Genomic DNA, 15,254 nt, shown 5'->3' on the forward strand with positions numbered 1-15,254 from the left:
GAAAAAAATATATTCTTAAGATCATAATTTAGGTTTCAGAGATATAACTATGTTTTTACTAATATTTTGCAGAAGCCAGTTCTAATATTTTTTTTTTGTCCCATAGTTGTCAAAGAAGTCTGTTGCATAAAGAGCAGCATTTATTTTTGAAATAACCTTGAAGTTTTTAGTTAGAATATGGTTGCTTCATAAGGTGCAAGTTGTCCAAGTTTTGCTTCACAGGAAAACTGCTGATTCATTTCAGTGGAAATACTTGCTGAAAGTACTGATTTTGATGTTTAGATAAGACTCGTTTGATCAGTTGGTTTGTCTCTCCATAAAGCAAGGCAAATAACATAAAAACCTAGTCCAGGGGAACTTAGTGCTCACTCTCTTCATGTCAGGTATCTACTCAACTGGCTGCTTTAACAAAGATGATAAGGCAATAGGGCACTGTGGTGTCCAGCAAGTGTTAATTGGGTAGGTTGTTTGATGAGGGAGGGTGGCATGTGGTGGGCTTACAGACTGGAAGTATGGGCATTTTCTTTTATTCTTTTAGCTTGAAAAAAACCCCCAGAAAATATGTAAACACTTTTAGCTGAATTTTCTAATTTTCAAGACATATCCACTGACATATATAAGCCGATGAGTGTGTGTTTGTTGTTTTGTAAACCATCATGTGAAATGTCAAAACAATGAATGTCTTTGAACATCCTTGCTATGTTTTTTTTCTCTGGTTGTTTGCATCAGTTGATGGTGGGATATACCCAGATATGTTGTACTGAAGTTCATTACAGATTGTTATTTCTGTCACGAAAAAATTCTTCCACCAAGCACACGTTTATGGCTGTTTGATATTTATGTATATAAAAAAATCCCTGTTCGTGATCCTATTCTTACTGTGGCACCTTGTGGTTCACACTGCCAAAAACAAGATTAAAAGATCAAGAAAATGAACTCTTTCACTAGTTAGCCCATTTTCCTGAGTAATTCCTGAGCATGCATCCTAACTAGAAAGTACTAGGAACAAAAGAAGCAGCTGTAAGGTTATAAAATAACATAAGTAAAGCTATTGAGTGGATGAATAGGTATGTATTTATCAACAGTATGTGTGTCAAATTAAGGTGTGATAAATATTTTTTCATACCCTAGCATGTCTCTTCCATTAGTATTATGGTTCAAGTAGCACCAGATATATACTGAATAGTGCTATTAGAAGGCTAAATGTGACAATTAAAATGGAAAGGGAGGGGAGAATAATTTATGTGAGAATTCATAGGTTTGGGGTTTTTTTTGCCAATTAAATATTGATTAAGGTGTTTTAATTCTGAGACACATTTGTCTCATAGCAAAAAGAAAAGCAGTGTGAAGGCTCCTTTTCTGTAAAAGTCAGTTCTGTAAATTATAAGGCCTTTGTGAAAATTGGTTCTGTTTCAAAATCACTTAATCTTGTATTGTTGATTCCTAACATAAAATAGAGTGTAAAATGAACACGTGTGTCAGCCAGCCAGCAGCACCAGTCATACTTTTTTCTTCAAGGTGCTTTCCAAGATTATTTTTTTTAACTATTATTGTGGTTATTTTTTTTTTTTTTAGGATAAGGGGAAAAAAGCAGCTCTGGAGATGGATACCTTTTAGGGCATGGTGCTTTTGTCCTTCACCTGGTGGGACAAGAGTGCAGCTTTGTGTGACTGCACTGATCATATTAAGGTCTCTAAAGCTCAGGCTGCCAGTGCTTAGTAGCATTGCTCTGCACTGGTTTACGTTAAAATGTTTTGGACAAAATGTTTGCAAAGATCAGAAGCATGTTTTGTCTCCTGAGGTGCTTGGATCTGTTACAATAAAGCAAAGTGACCCTAGCTGTAAATGAATTGTTCAGCACTGATAAGCTGCTTTATTTTTGAAAATCCTACTGTGTGCAGCCACCAGGTTTTGATTAACTGCGCGGCTTCTGGTTCTTTCTGGACCGTTTCCACATTGACCAGGCTTGGTACTCTGGCAGCAGCTCCAGATGAACTCTCTGAGCTGGTTACTGGCCAGTATGGATTCTGTTTCTCATTGGGAAAACAAAGCAGGCTAATCACACTGAAGTTATATTACTGAAAGCTTCTCTTTGGCTAATATTGCCTATCATCTTCCTTTGAATTTGTAAACAAGAAATTTTTTAAAATTATGAAATTCTGAGGAATTTCACTGCTTGTAATTACAACTGGTAGACTGATATTCATACAACCCCTAGATAGATGCTACAGATCTTTGCCCAGCTGGCAATTTCTGTTGAGGATGCTCAGTAACTCTGAAGCTGAGTTGCTTCAGATCCAGGATTTGAAGATTGAAATTTAATGTGCAAGTTTAGTTATGCTTCTCTGCCTGGTATCTAGCTCCAGAATGTGACCTCAGTGCCATTTATCTTTGAATGCAACTTCTGACAGAATTTTTAGTCATTTCTCTGAAGTTCCAAAGTGAAACAAGTTCTTTCCATGTTATTTTGGCTCTGTTTTTCAATATCATACTCGTTCTAATTATGGGAAATGTAAAAGAACACCTGTACTTGTGTTAAGATAATTCAGAATGTCATGAACTTCAGCTTTTATTTAATATAAATCCTTTCTATTGCAGAAGCCAGACTGACTACTTTTTTTTTTTTTTTTAAATTCTGAAGTAGGATGATTATATGGACCAGAATGAGCCAATGAATCAGACTTTTCCAATTCTAAAATGGAGATTACCTGTGTCCTGTGGACTGAATGCATTAAATTCCTTGAATTTTGCCTCTACTTTGGTAGATGAGCTTTTTGCTTCCGTGTCCTTTGACTTGCCCCTCAGTGTTCAATATATTTGTTCTGACTGAAAAGTTAGGTTTGGGTTTATACTTAGGTAATCCTTATTCTCCAGCCCACTCTTACTGCTTTGTGATACCATTTCAAAACAGATAGCAAAAGCTTGAACAATTTATGTCTTTTGTGAGATCTGATTGTTGGAAATTCTGGTCCATTTAATTTTTTTGCTTGTTTTGGGGTTTTTGTTTGTTTGGTTGATTTTTTCCCCTCTTGGTGTAGTTCTCCATTTTTTGCCAGTTTCTTACATGACTTGCTGTTGTTTACTCTTCTTTTAGTTACATCTAAAGCTCTTTCATAAAGTTTTCCCCTTTCAGTCTGGGAACCAAATTCTGAACTGATCCAGCCCTTTGCCTATTTAACTCAATTCCAGGTTTTCTGTGCTCTTTGAGCCATCAGAACTAACAAACTAGCTTATGGCCTTTGTACAGACTTGCTCTTTAGAAATCAAAAGCCTTACAAACATAGTTTGGTTCTTTTGATTCGTCTAAATATTTGCTTCACGATTACTTGTTCAAGGTTGCTCTTACAACCAGTACTTCTGTAATGCCCTTGTTACTCATCAGACGTGAAGCACTACGCAGTCTTGCTTCTTGTTTCAGTTATCAGTTGATAAGGAAGCATCAGTTTTCAGAACCTGCGGTCTGGTTTTGCTTAGCAGCCTTCGTTTCTTTCACCTATGTATGGGAAGCTAATTTTAAGTCGTACAGGAGTCTCTGTTCAACATTCATCTCTGTGTATGAATCAGACAGTAATTCTGTAGTGGAGTCTGTCATACAGCTCTTAACAGTCTTTGTTGAAAACCTACTCTTTTTTTAATGTAACCTTATTTACAGGAAAGAGTGGGAAGAGAAAGGGCAGTGACAATTTTTAGTGAATGACTGGGATTGGTCAAGATACTTTAGGGTTTGGCGTTTTAATGACCTAAACTGATGAGGAATTTTGGCTTCTAAATCTTTAAAAACAACACTCTCAATAAAACATTTTATTATAGTCTTAAAGGAAAGAGTATTTTTCCATTGTCAAAATCAATTACTTACTGTCATTAACTTCAGCATTACCTTGCAGTCTGGCAGGACTGTAGCAGAAACTGGTAGAAGGAAGGAGAAGACAAATCTAATAATGACACAGGGAAGAAGACATTTATTTTCTTTCTAAGGAACAGCATCTTTATGTAATGAATGAACAACAGGGGAGACAGGAGAACCTTCTGCTATTTCCTGCTGACTATATGTAGCTCAGTGGGAAAATACTGGCTTTTGGAAGTGTGAATCCTTATTTTGTATATATGTTTGTTTGTAGAAATTACTGCACAGTCAGATGCCAGTGAGATTCGACAGGACTGGAAACCAACATTCCTTAGTAATGAAGAGTTCACACAGTTAATGTTAGAGGTATATTATTTCTGTTTTTCTAGGAGTAAAATATTTCCTCACAGGGAGTCATTTCATGATGAGCTTTTTCAGTTTGATGACATAACTTTTTATTTTCATATTTTAATTCTATCTATATGTTTTCATGAAGATAAACAGTCAGAATTCCTATGGATGCAATATAATGCAAACCAGTTTTTCTTTTAACTACATTTTCAGTTACATAAAACATTGTAACAGAGCAAGTCCACAAATGAATATATTCACTGTCAAAGTGGATATTTTAAATTATCAACATAAGGAATGTGCTAGTTAAAGAATTGTTCTGCATAAATTAAAATCTTAATTATAAAAAAGGCTCAACACATCCATATAACTTGTGAGCAATAAAGTGTTTGATTTCTTTGCTTTTTACGCTTTCCAAAAATAGTATGTGAGCAATACTTTGCTAAAGAAGATTACGTGAATAGTTGGATTACTACTAGAAATAAACTTTCAGTATAAGCTATCATTTCTTTGGAAATGAGGATAAGACATTTGTATCTTGTCAGTGAAACAATTTCTAATAATAGTTAAATGAAAAATACTACAGGAAATTAACATTTTTTGTTTTCATTCCATAGTTAAACCTTTTTTTGAGGCACAGATCTACAAAGTAAAAACTTCTGATTTTCTATACTTAAAAAATTTTCAAAAAATCCCCTGTGGTGAATTTGCATATTTTTTCCAACAAGTTAGTGAAGTAGTTGCTTCTGTTTTTCAAGGTTTTTTGTATCTGTTTCTGGTGTTTCTCAGGTCCTCTTACAAAATATGTGTCCATAACTAGTGACTGTAAAGCTAGAACAATATGATATAAGAATTTTTTCAAAGATGTGAACTTTAAAATTTCCTATTTAGAAATACAGTTCTCTCATACTTTTATGTTTGGTAGCATTCAACTTAAACGTAGTTGTGTTATGTTCAGTGGAAATAAGTTTGAATTAAGTAGAAGATAGGATAGTCAGAACAGTATCTCATGGTTTTCAAGTCTCAATAAAATCTCGCTGCAAGTTTCTTCTCTTGAGATTGGGAATATTGAGATTTTAAATACCAGAATTCATTGACTTTACCACCACTTTTAGTTCTTATCTTAGTTTTTCCAGCTCTTCTTGCTTTTGTTTCTACCTCATTTTTCCAAGTTTTCCGATGTTTAAAATGATGATGGAATTAAAAGTAGCAGGCAGGCATAGTGGAAGATGGGAACAGTGGCTAGGTGTATATGGACTTGCTTCTGAAACCACAGATTATTTAAAAACAGGACAGTATGGTAATTGTAATGCTCATAGTGTAAAAGCACGTCTAAGAAGTTTTAGTAGTGAAAGGCATTCTCATTTTCATGATTAAACTAAAATTGGTCTAAATTGTTTTCCATGTTGAATATAGCTTAATATTTTAATATGTTCTGTTTCTTTTTCTTTAACTGCCCATTATGTTTAATTTCAGGCTCTTGATGGTTTTTTTTTAGCAATTATGACAGATGGAAATATAATATATGTGTCTGAAAGTATAACTCCCTTACTTGAACATTTGCCAGTAAGTACAAATTGCTTTCAGTAACATACCAGTTTGTCTGTGGATGGTGTTCTGCTTTGAGTACTAATTAATCGTTAGCCTTGTGGGCATTAATAGAACAGATATATGCTTTGGTCTAACGCTTCTGCTTTTTCTTCAACATGACTCCTTCCTACTGCTCTGTCTCCTATATGAAACATTTCCTTTGGAAATACAGAATGCAGCTGGCACTGTGTTAGGCAGGGTTATGAAGTGCCAGACTAGCATCAGTTTCTCTTCAACATAACTGAAATAGCAGACTTGACTGCAGGAGACCCTTTCGAGTTCACACCTGTCACAGCCTCTACATGAATCAAAAGAGTATTGCTAGAGAGATATATACTTAGAATTTTTTTAAACTACTTTTTTACTCCTTCCCTGCCAAAGAACTCTTATAAGAGTTCTTTGCTGCTGGTTCTGATTTTTAAGCTAGGTGTATACGTTGGGTTTTATTGCATTCACTCATCTTTAATCTTGGAGACATTGCTCACTGATAAATTTAACATTCTAGTTTTTGAAGTTACCTTTGAATAATGTTATTCTGAAATGATGCAAATTAATATTCAAACATGCAAACAACTGATGAGTGAAACAGTGAGTTCTTTTCTAGAGAAGGACAAGTTATTGTGAAAGGCTAGTTGTCTTACTGCGATAGAAGTATTTTGTAAAACTTGGAGAGACGTATTTAAGAAATGATTCTGCAAACCACATATTCCCCTAAGGTATGCATATCAGCCTGAGATTTTTGAAAAATGCAGAGGTAATTGTGATTTTTTTTTTTTAAAGTAGAATTTAACAAGTTCTCAGAGGCACATTTGTTCTTTGCTTTTAGGTGTGATTTTTATATTCCAAACATACATTCTATGATCCCTCTTTTCCGAGTATTTAATCAAATGTATTTATGCATATAATCAGTTGTTCAATTTTATTGCATTCATCTCTGTTGTTCCCAGTTTATGTACCTAGTTGAGGAGCTGATTGTGAAATGTATTCATAAAATCAATTGCAATTGGATATAATTATTGGTAACGCAATAACATGTATGATGTAGAGAAGAGCTGTCTTTTGTTCTAAGCATTTCAATGTATTGGATGCCACCAACAGGTTACATTACCCTAGAACAGCACCCTATAATTTCTAATTAAAATGCTCCTTTACTTGGAATTGTTACATCCCAGACAGGTTAACACAAGCTCCATTGTACTTTAACATGTACGTATATCTGCTGTGTTTGTGGTGTTTTTCATTAAATGGTTCACAGTGTCAGAATTAAGACAGATCAAAGTGATTTTGTTTTCTTGCAAAATACTCATGTGTATTCCAGCAGGTGGCTTTGTTGAGTCAGTAATGTTCTTCTGAACTGTGGAATTGTTTTGCATTACAATAGTAAGCTTTGTGACAATTGTAAGTCTTGCATTAGTTTAAAGCTTATTAAATCTTTTTCTTTCAGTCTGATCTTGTGGATCAGAGTGTATTTAATTTTATCCCAGAGGGGGAACATTCAGAAATTTATAAAATATTGTCTTCTCATCTGCTGGAAAGTGATTCATTGACACCAGAATACTTAAAATGTAAGTAGTTATTGCGGGTTAACTCCAGTAGGCAGTTCAGCCCCACACAGCTGCTTGCTCACTCCCTCCCCAAAGTGGAATGGGGAAAGAATCAGAAGGGTAAAAGTGAGAAAACTGGTGGGTTGAGATAAAGATAGTTTAATAGGTAAAGCAAAATGAAATAAGGCATTAGGAAAGCAGGGCTCCAGCACATATAATGGTTACTTGGGAAGACAAGTGCCATAAGCACAGTTGTCTCCCCCTTCTTCCTCCTTTCCCCAACTTTTATTGCTGAGCACAATGTCATATGGTATGAGATATCCCTTAGGTCCAAAGTACCAGCAGTGTCCCCTCCCAGCTTCTAAAGCACCCCCAGCCTACGCACTGGTGGGGTGGTATGAGAAACAGAAAAGGCTTTTGCACTGTGTAAGCAGTGCTCAGCAATAGCTAAAACATCCTGGTGTTATCAGTGCTGGTGTAGTCATAAATCCAAAACACAGCACCATATGAGCTACTGTGAAGAAAAATTAACTCTATCTCAGATGAAACCAGTATGGTAGTTGTGTTAAAAATAATCTGCTTTTTATTGCATGTGATCAGTTCTTTTCTTCCAGTGTTATTTAAGCCAAAAACATATGGCTGAGCCTTGAAGAACAGTAGCACTTTTTGTGTTGTTTTTTTTTTTTCTCTGTAAAATTTTCAGCATTGCATTGCATTTCACTTTCACTTTCCCATGTATAAGAAATGTTTGTGTTGTAGTGGTTGACAAGAATAAAAACGTAGCAGCCTAATGGGTTTTGGAAGTGCATGCTTTAGTAAACTTGAGTTTAGGACAGCTGCTTCTTTAAAATAGCTCTTTTTCAGGGGATTTCTGTATCATTATCATTCAGACCCTTCGTGCCGAAATTGTAAAGGAGTTCTCCTTTTCTTTAGGTTAGTTAATATCACGCTGGTTAAAAGCAGAGGCTCTAGCCATTTGTAATCACAACACTTAAGACTATCTCAATAAGAATGCAGCTTAATTATTCCTGCTTTCCATTTCATGTTGCCTGTGTGCTTCATCAAGCATGTAGCCTATTAATTTGTTTATTCTTTTCTCAGCAAAAAATCAACTAGAATTCTGTTGCCATATGCTGCGAGGAACAATAGATCCAAAAGAGCAACCTACATACGAATATGTAAAATTTATAGGAAATTTCAAGTGTTTGAATAATGGTAAGTAATTTCAGCAATGTTAGAGTGGAATACTTAGGCAGCTTCACAACTAAACAGGTTTGGGACCATTATGCAAAAGTTAATGATGAACTAAAACCAGTCTTTCAGAAGAATAGCTCGAAGCAGAGTTATATCACTTCTATATTGTTTAAACAAAAAAGAGGAAAAATTTCCTATTGAGTTTTACAGGTCTGTGCATTTGAATGCAAATGTAGTAACCACGCTTAATGTTTTCAATTAAAGAAAACTAGTATCTTGTAAAACATTTTTTAAAAGAATGTAAGAGAAATTTAAGCAAATGCTTCAAAATAAAGAGCCTGAATTTAGTTAAGCATAATCTGTACTTAGTAAGGTGACTAAGTAATTTGAAGATCAGTGGTACTGAGTACCTGCAGTTCTCGTTATGCACTGAACTGGGATGTAAAAAGTAGGTTTCCCCCTCATTTCAATTCCATGCTTTCACTGACAGGAGTTACCACTCAGATGAGTGGATGGGCATGTACAGTTTTCCGCACTGAGTTCCTTCTCCCTTCCATTGAAGGTATTTTTATTAGTTATATACTAATATTATTCCTCTGTACTACATCTCTAATCTGTTTGGCCAGCCTGTGCTGACTATTTACTTGGAAGGTATGTTTATTTGGTCAGCAAGACAAATGGGTTGTGCATTGTGATCAGTAGTAGATCTTCATAAAGATCATCCCCAAAAATATTATCAGAAACAGTGTCTTGTAAATAAACCTATGCATTTTTATGTGATACCAGTATTTTTCTCACAAAAGGGGGAGAGGTTGAGTCTCAGTGCCAAATGCAGGTTTGTAATATTATAGCAGAGATAAGAAACAGTCCTGGAAAGGCCAAATATGGTGCTAGTCTTGGAAAGAGGAGGAGATGGGAAACTGCAGACCTATCGGCTGCAATTCAATATTGGGAAATATTCCAGAACAAATAATTAAACTGTATGTAAGCTTCAGGAGGCTAGCAAGGAATTGAATAGCAATCATTATGGATTTTTCAGGTAGAAATAGCATCAAATCAATTCAGTTTCCTCTGCCAAAGAGTAACACGCTGTGTGGATAAGAGGACAGAGCATAAATAAATGATGGACTCTTTTAATATGCTTTTGACAGTTATCATATTCTGGTCTTGCAAACATATAAGGGAAGCACCTGTTAACTGAAATTGCTACAGAGTAGCTGCAGAAACTGGTTGGAAAGGTTACCAATGTTCACTATCAAAATGGAGTTTTAATGGACTTTTGGATTGGATCGGTATTTTCATTAATGTAATGAATAGTGGAACATAGTTTGCAGTCATGAAATGATGCAGGAAGTCTAAAAACAAGATAAAAATTCAGCCCCAAATTTAAAAAATATATTATTTTTGGGGAAAAAAAAACCCAGACAAATGGACTAAGAACAAATATAAGTTACTGCATTTAGGAATAACAAACTATATGAGCAGAGGAAAACGTTGCAGTCAGCTAGATATCAGTCCTTTAGGAAAAGGAGTTATGGTGGAATGTAAGCTGAATATGATCAAGTCACCATGTCCAATCACCAAATTGTGAAAATACAAAAGCCTTTCTAAAATATATTCTAAATCATGTGAGTTAATCCCACTGTACTTCCTAGCACCCATATGTCCTCATCCAGTTTCTGACACTGTTTATCAGGAGTAAGTAAAGTAGTTGGAGTAGAGCAATGAAAGCAACCAGAAATTTAAAAATGTAACTTACAAGGCAAGATAAACTGAAGAACAAAGGAGAAGGGACGAAATAAAGAGCAAGGAAATTACCTCTTTTCTTTCTGATGGAAAGAGCAAGGAGCTGTAAGCTTAAATTGCATGAAGAAACTTCAGTTGAAGTTCTAATCTAGAGTTGAACTAAAACCAGTTAGACTTGGAAGAGCCTGACAGCATTTTGGGGTCACCATCATTAGAATTTAGTAAAGATAAACTAAATTGATATTTGTTGAAAATGAAGGATAAGGTTAATCTGTTTCGAGATCTAGTCCATCCTTTGTCCCCTTATGATTCCATCCATTTCTGTGATTCAGTAAGTGGAATTTATTTGCAGCTTGGTGTCCAGATTCTTTTATGTACATAATTGTTGTGCCTTTTATTGTTCTGTTACTCAGTATGTCTCCAGCTTGTGTCATTTGAATGTGATGGAAACCTAGAAAATAAATACTTAGCTCAGAGTTCAAAAGAAAAAGTTAGCAAAACCTGATACAAACCTGAGAAATTTAAAAGATATTTTTGAAGGTGTACTCCAGTCATTTTTAGTAGCTATGAACAAAAATTAGAATTATTATTAATTTCTTAAAACTGCTTTGTCAGATAATATCATTTTAACTGTAACAGGTCTTAGTTCTTTGAGAAAGTTACTTGATGGTTGTGTTCCCATCACTATTCTACAGCTACTATTCCTGTGCATATGTGTATGTATTATATGTACCATTTTTCTTAATGCATGTTAAGTTATGAGCAAACCACATTAAATAAATATTGGGTCATTTTCCAATATGTTTACATTGTAATCTGTGCTGACCTCCTCTCCTCTGTCTTTCCCTCAGTTCCCAACTCGGCGCACAATGGTTTTGAAGGAACTATTCAGCGATCGCACCGGCCTTCATATGAAGACAAAGTTTGCTTTGTAGCCACAGTTAGATTAGCTACACCTCAGTTTATCAAGGTATGTACACATGAAATTACTTTTGTATCATTTTTAAATGTACCCTGAACAGCAAGACTTCAGAGAGAATGCACACATTTCAGATAATACTGATGGAAGGACCATAAGGAATTTTATTATGTGAAACTTGAAAGTGTCTGTGTCTCTTCATATGCAGATAGGATAAATGTTATGCAAAGCATCAAGTTAAGTTGTTACGGTGAATGCCATTTCTAAATAGTCATATAAATTAATAATATGGAAGAAATAAATTTAGAAGTCCACAGGAATGTAATTTAGCAAATTTAACGTAAAAAAATGAAGGATAACATCAGGATTCCACTTTCACTGGAGAAATTAATAGTTTTAGTTGAAACTTGGATGTGAATTTTATGGTGCTGATGGTCTTGTAGTTTCAGACAGAAGCAAATCTGGTGGGGCTTAACAAAAGCTTACATTACTTGCTGGTAACCAAGAGCTGGGTTTGAGGTAATAGAACTCCTGTTTCGTTTCAGTACTGTTATTCAGTAACTTAGTTGTTTAAAGAGAACTTTTTGCTTAACTGCCAATGAAGTTTCCAAGTTTAGAATTGGATGTGTATGAAATTTGTAGTTTACTAAGTATAGTTCTGTTCCTCACCAAAATCAGTCAAAATAAATAGTCAGGATACAGTACAGGATAGTCTGTGATTGTGATTCAGATTATGTTTTATACAAATATATCATTCAATGTACAGGATAGTCCACCATCTAACATTTGCTCTTGCAATTCAGTTGTAAAGAAATGCCATGAAATGTATATGGCACATGGTTAAGATGCTGTTTGTCATGCAGAACTCTATGAACATGTAAATATTCTGCCTGTATGTTGAATGCACTGGTGTCTTAAACTGAAGATTGTTGGTGGTAGCCTCTGAAGACGTGGTCTATATACTTGGTACTTTGAAAGCATAGTAGGGAACCTCTAGAGAAATCATGTAAACACCTTCAGTTCTGTCAGGCTGAAGAGGAGTTGAATCTCTCCAGACTTCATGTCAGAGAGAGTTTGTTGTTTATTTTTCCTTAAGCCATGGAAATCTTTCATATGACACCTTTCTTCCCATGCAGGTCTAAATAATGTTCTTCCTGTTATGCCTACAGGTAGTACAGATGTTAAGCGTGTAATTTTTGCTACATGAAATACTTGGGGAAAGGAAACCAACCCAGCAGTATTTGCAAATATTTTTGTCTTTTAAATCTGACAGTTTAGAGTGTACTATAGTAAAACTTGTGTTTTCTACTTCTGGAACAGAACATTTGGATGTTGAGGGACATCCATTTATGATCTCTGAGATGTCTCGGTCTCCTGAGAGGAAAAGCCTTACAGATTATACTCTGGCCAAGGTTTCATTCCTCTACCTGTATTTCTGAGCCCCTAGTGCCTAAGGAAGCTTTCATATTACAGAGATTTTAAGATCCTCTTGAGGGTTTCAACAGCTACTGTTCATCTGGGGAATCTTCTTGTGAAGAAGACTAATGTTAGAGTTTTAATCTGACAATACTTGTTTATACTCTTTTGATACCTTCTGTTGCTATCGAGGCTAGCATTGACTAGGGTCTAGCAAATAACTGTTGTGTCAGGAACTTCACCATCCCAGTAACTTTACTAACAGATGAGTGATGCAGCCAGTAACGAGATGTGTATTTTAGTGCTGGATTGCCTTATTTAAGGTAGAACCTGCCTGCTCATCTGCCACTTTTTATTTCAGATGGTATATGGTTCTGGATTTTTTTTTTTTAACCTAAAAAGTAATTTCTCAAGGATATACAATGCTTTTGCAGAAAGCCATGGTATTCACGAGAATAATCACTGAAAGTTTACATTTTTATTTTCTGCATATGACCCCGCCACTTTTGTAACAAAATATGCCACAAGTTTTACTCCCCTCTGTCATTTCTTTTACTTTGCTATGAGTGGTGCTTTATTAAGTGCTGTTATCTTAGGAAAGTAGATGAGCTTTGGGCTTTAGGGGTAGTTTCAGTTTTGAAGTCAGTCTTTCTAGCTGGAGGTCACACCAAGAGTCATAAATTTGTGCCCAGAGTGATTTTGTTCACTACCTCCACCATATAGCTTAGTTCTAGTCATAGTCTTTAGATTTTACACTAGTGAAGGTGAGGAAAAAACATTGCCCAGACACGTTCATTTTTTTTTCTTTCACAGAAAGAAAACTTAGAAATATCTGTTTGAAGAACTGCAAAATATCCACCTAAACTCTTTGTGTTACAGCCTGCAAGAATGAAAGGGACGGTGGTCCCTTTGTAGGAACAACAGTCTTCTACTGTATTTTTCCACAGGACTATTTGAGTTAAGATGTTTGCAGAGCAGCAATGTGCTCATTTGTCCACATCTGCTGTGAATTTTACGTCAGTGCAGCAGTGGCTTCCATACTGTAGTCTTTAAGGAAACTGTTGTGGTATCTGATCACCAATAGAGACTACTGCATTCCTGGCAATGGGAATACCACTGCAAGCTCCTACAAGTGTGACAAATGTGTGCAGGTGTCCAAAAAAGAAAGATTTACTGACCTCCGATTATATTGTAATTCTTTGAGGGGTATATTTGTATGTATGCATGTATTCCATCATCCATCTTTCTTCTTGTAAGGCAGTACTAGAGGAGTTTGCAGAAGAACCGACTGGCTGGGGGTACTTAGCTCCATTACTGTCTCAGCATGAGGCACAGTACTTGGTGGGGCATCTTTACCTCTCTGAAAGGGGACAATAGAAGTTGACTGACATGCACTGATTGCACATATGTCTGAACAGAATACATTTAAAATTACATACAGAATACCTTGAGGATTTGTCGTAATAGTAGAAATACAATCATTCTGTTACTTTTCATGAGTTCTGGAGTGTTATTTGTAGTATGTGTCACTGCCCTCAAGCCAAAGTGCTTTAAAGTACCCTGCATTCACTAAAAGGAAGAGTCCTATTCCTAAACTCAAAATAATGTGACCATCTTGCTAACATTGGGTTTTACCCATTATAAGGATATACTGTAATCTGAACGTCTGGTGAGAGTGTTTCATCTCTTCTTTTGCTTGTTACAAGTTAAAAGCGTAACTGCAGGGACTGTTGATTTCTGCTCCTACTTCTGTGTTTGTAGATACTGAGTTTGAGTTTAATCTCACACCGAGGTTGTTGCATTTAAATCAACCGAGTGTCATCCTGACACAGCTGAGATTAGATTCTACCTCAGTACTATGTATCTAAACAAGCAGAACCAATGAATCTGTCTAAAAATAACATTATAACTATTGTGGAGTTATCTACTAACTTTAGGTAAGTCTGAATTTCGAAAGATCTTATAAATTAGACTAGAGCAGTTTTGAGAGAGATTTTTATTTTTTTTACTTTTTAGGAAATGTGCACTGTTGAAGAACCCAATGAAGAGTTCACATCTAGACATAGCTTAGAATGGAAGTTCCTATTCTTGGATCACAGGTGCAATTCCTTCTATGTATAGCAGCAATAGTAGCTGAATCCCAGTGGTGACTGTAATATTTAGAGTTCACTAATCAGCATTAACTACTCATGGCTTGTGTTGGGTTTAATTTTTAATTTTTTCCAGAGCACATACTGTAAACAAGAAAAATTATGTAATGAAATAATTTTGTTTAGGTTTTCTGTGTGAAAATAAAATGACATTAATTTTTGTATTAATTAGGGCACCTCCGATAATAGGTTATCTTCCATTTGAAGTTTTGGGAACATCAGGCTATGATTATTATCATGTGGATGATCTAGATAATCTGGCAAAATGTCACGAGCATTGTAAGTATGATTAAGTTGCTAAAACAAAGAAGTTTGCTTTACAGATGTTCAGTTTAAAGTTTGTTAAATTGTACAACTCCTGTAGTAAAATTTTGTGTTATATGTCAGTGAAGTGTCTTTACTCCTATTCATTTGACATTATTGTACTGCTGATCTTCATCTGTTTTCTTTTCATACAGAACTACAAAACAAATTTAACCTTATAGTTTAATCTTATAATT

The 15,254-nt window shown here is 35.3% G+C and overlaps 1 protein-coding gene across 10 annotated transcripts in view; it reads left to right on the plus strand.

The window, feature by feature from the left end:
* The window catches only part of CLOCK (clock circadian regulator), a 65,263-nt gene that overhangs the window by 34,346 nt on the left and 15,663 nt on the right, over window positions 1–15,254 (plus strand). For all 10 annotated transcript variants that reach the window (XM_042807780.1, XM_042807781.1, XM_042807779.1 and 7 more), the window contains 7 exons: window positions 4,119–4,210; window positions 5,672–5,761; window positions 7,230–7,350; window positions 8,431–8,544; window positions 11,121–11,239; window positions 14,621–14,703; window positions 14,927–15,033. In XM_042807780.1, the coding sequence (XP_042663714.1) occupies window positions 4,119–4,210; window positions 5,672–5,761; window positions 7,230–7,350; window positions 8,431–8,544; window positions 11,121–11,239; window positions 14,621–14,703; window positions 14,927–15,033 (726 nt within the window). The remainder of the gene's footprint in view (window positions 1–4,118; window positions 4,211–5,671; window positions 5,762–7,229; window positions 7,351–8,430; window positions 8,545–11,120; window positions 11,240–14,620; window positions 14,704–14,926; window positions 15,034–15,254) is intronic.

The sequence above is a fragment of the Tyto alba genome, unplaced genomic scaffold (assembly GCF_018691265.1).
Source record: "Tyto alba isolate M040663 unplaced genomic scaffold, T.alba_DEE_v4.0 Super-Scaffold_6, whole genome shotgun sequence".
Lineage (NCBI taxonomy): Eukaryota > Metazoa > Chordata > Aves > Strigiformes > Tytonidae > Tyto > Tyto alba.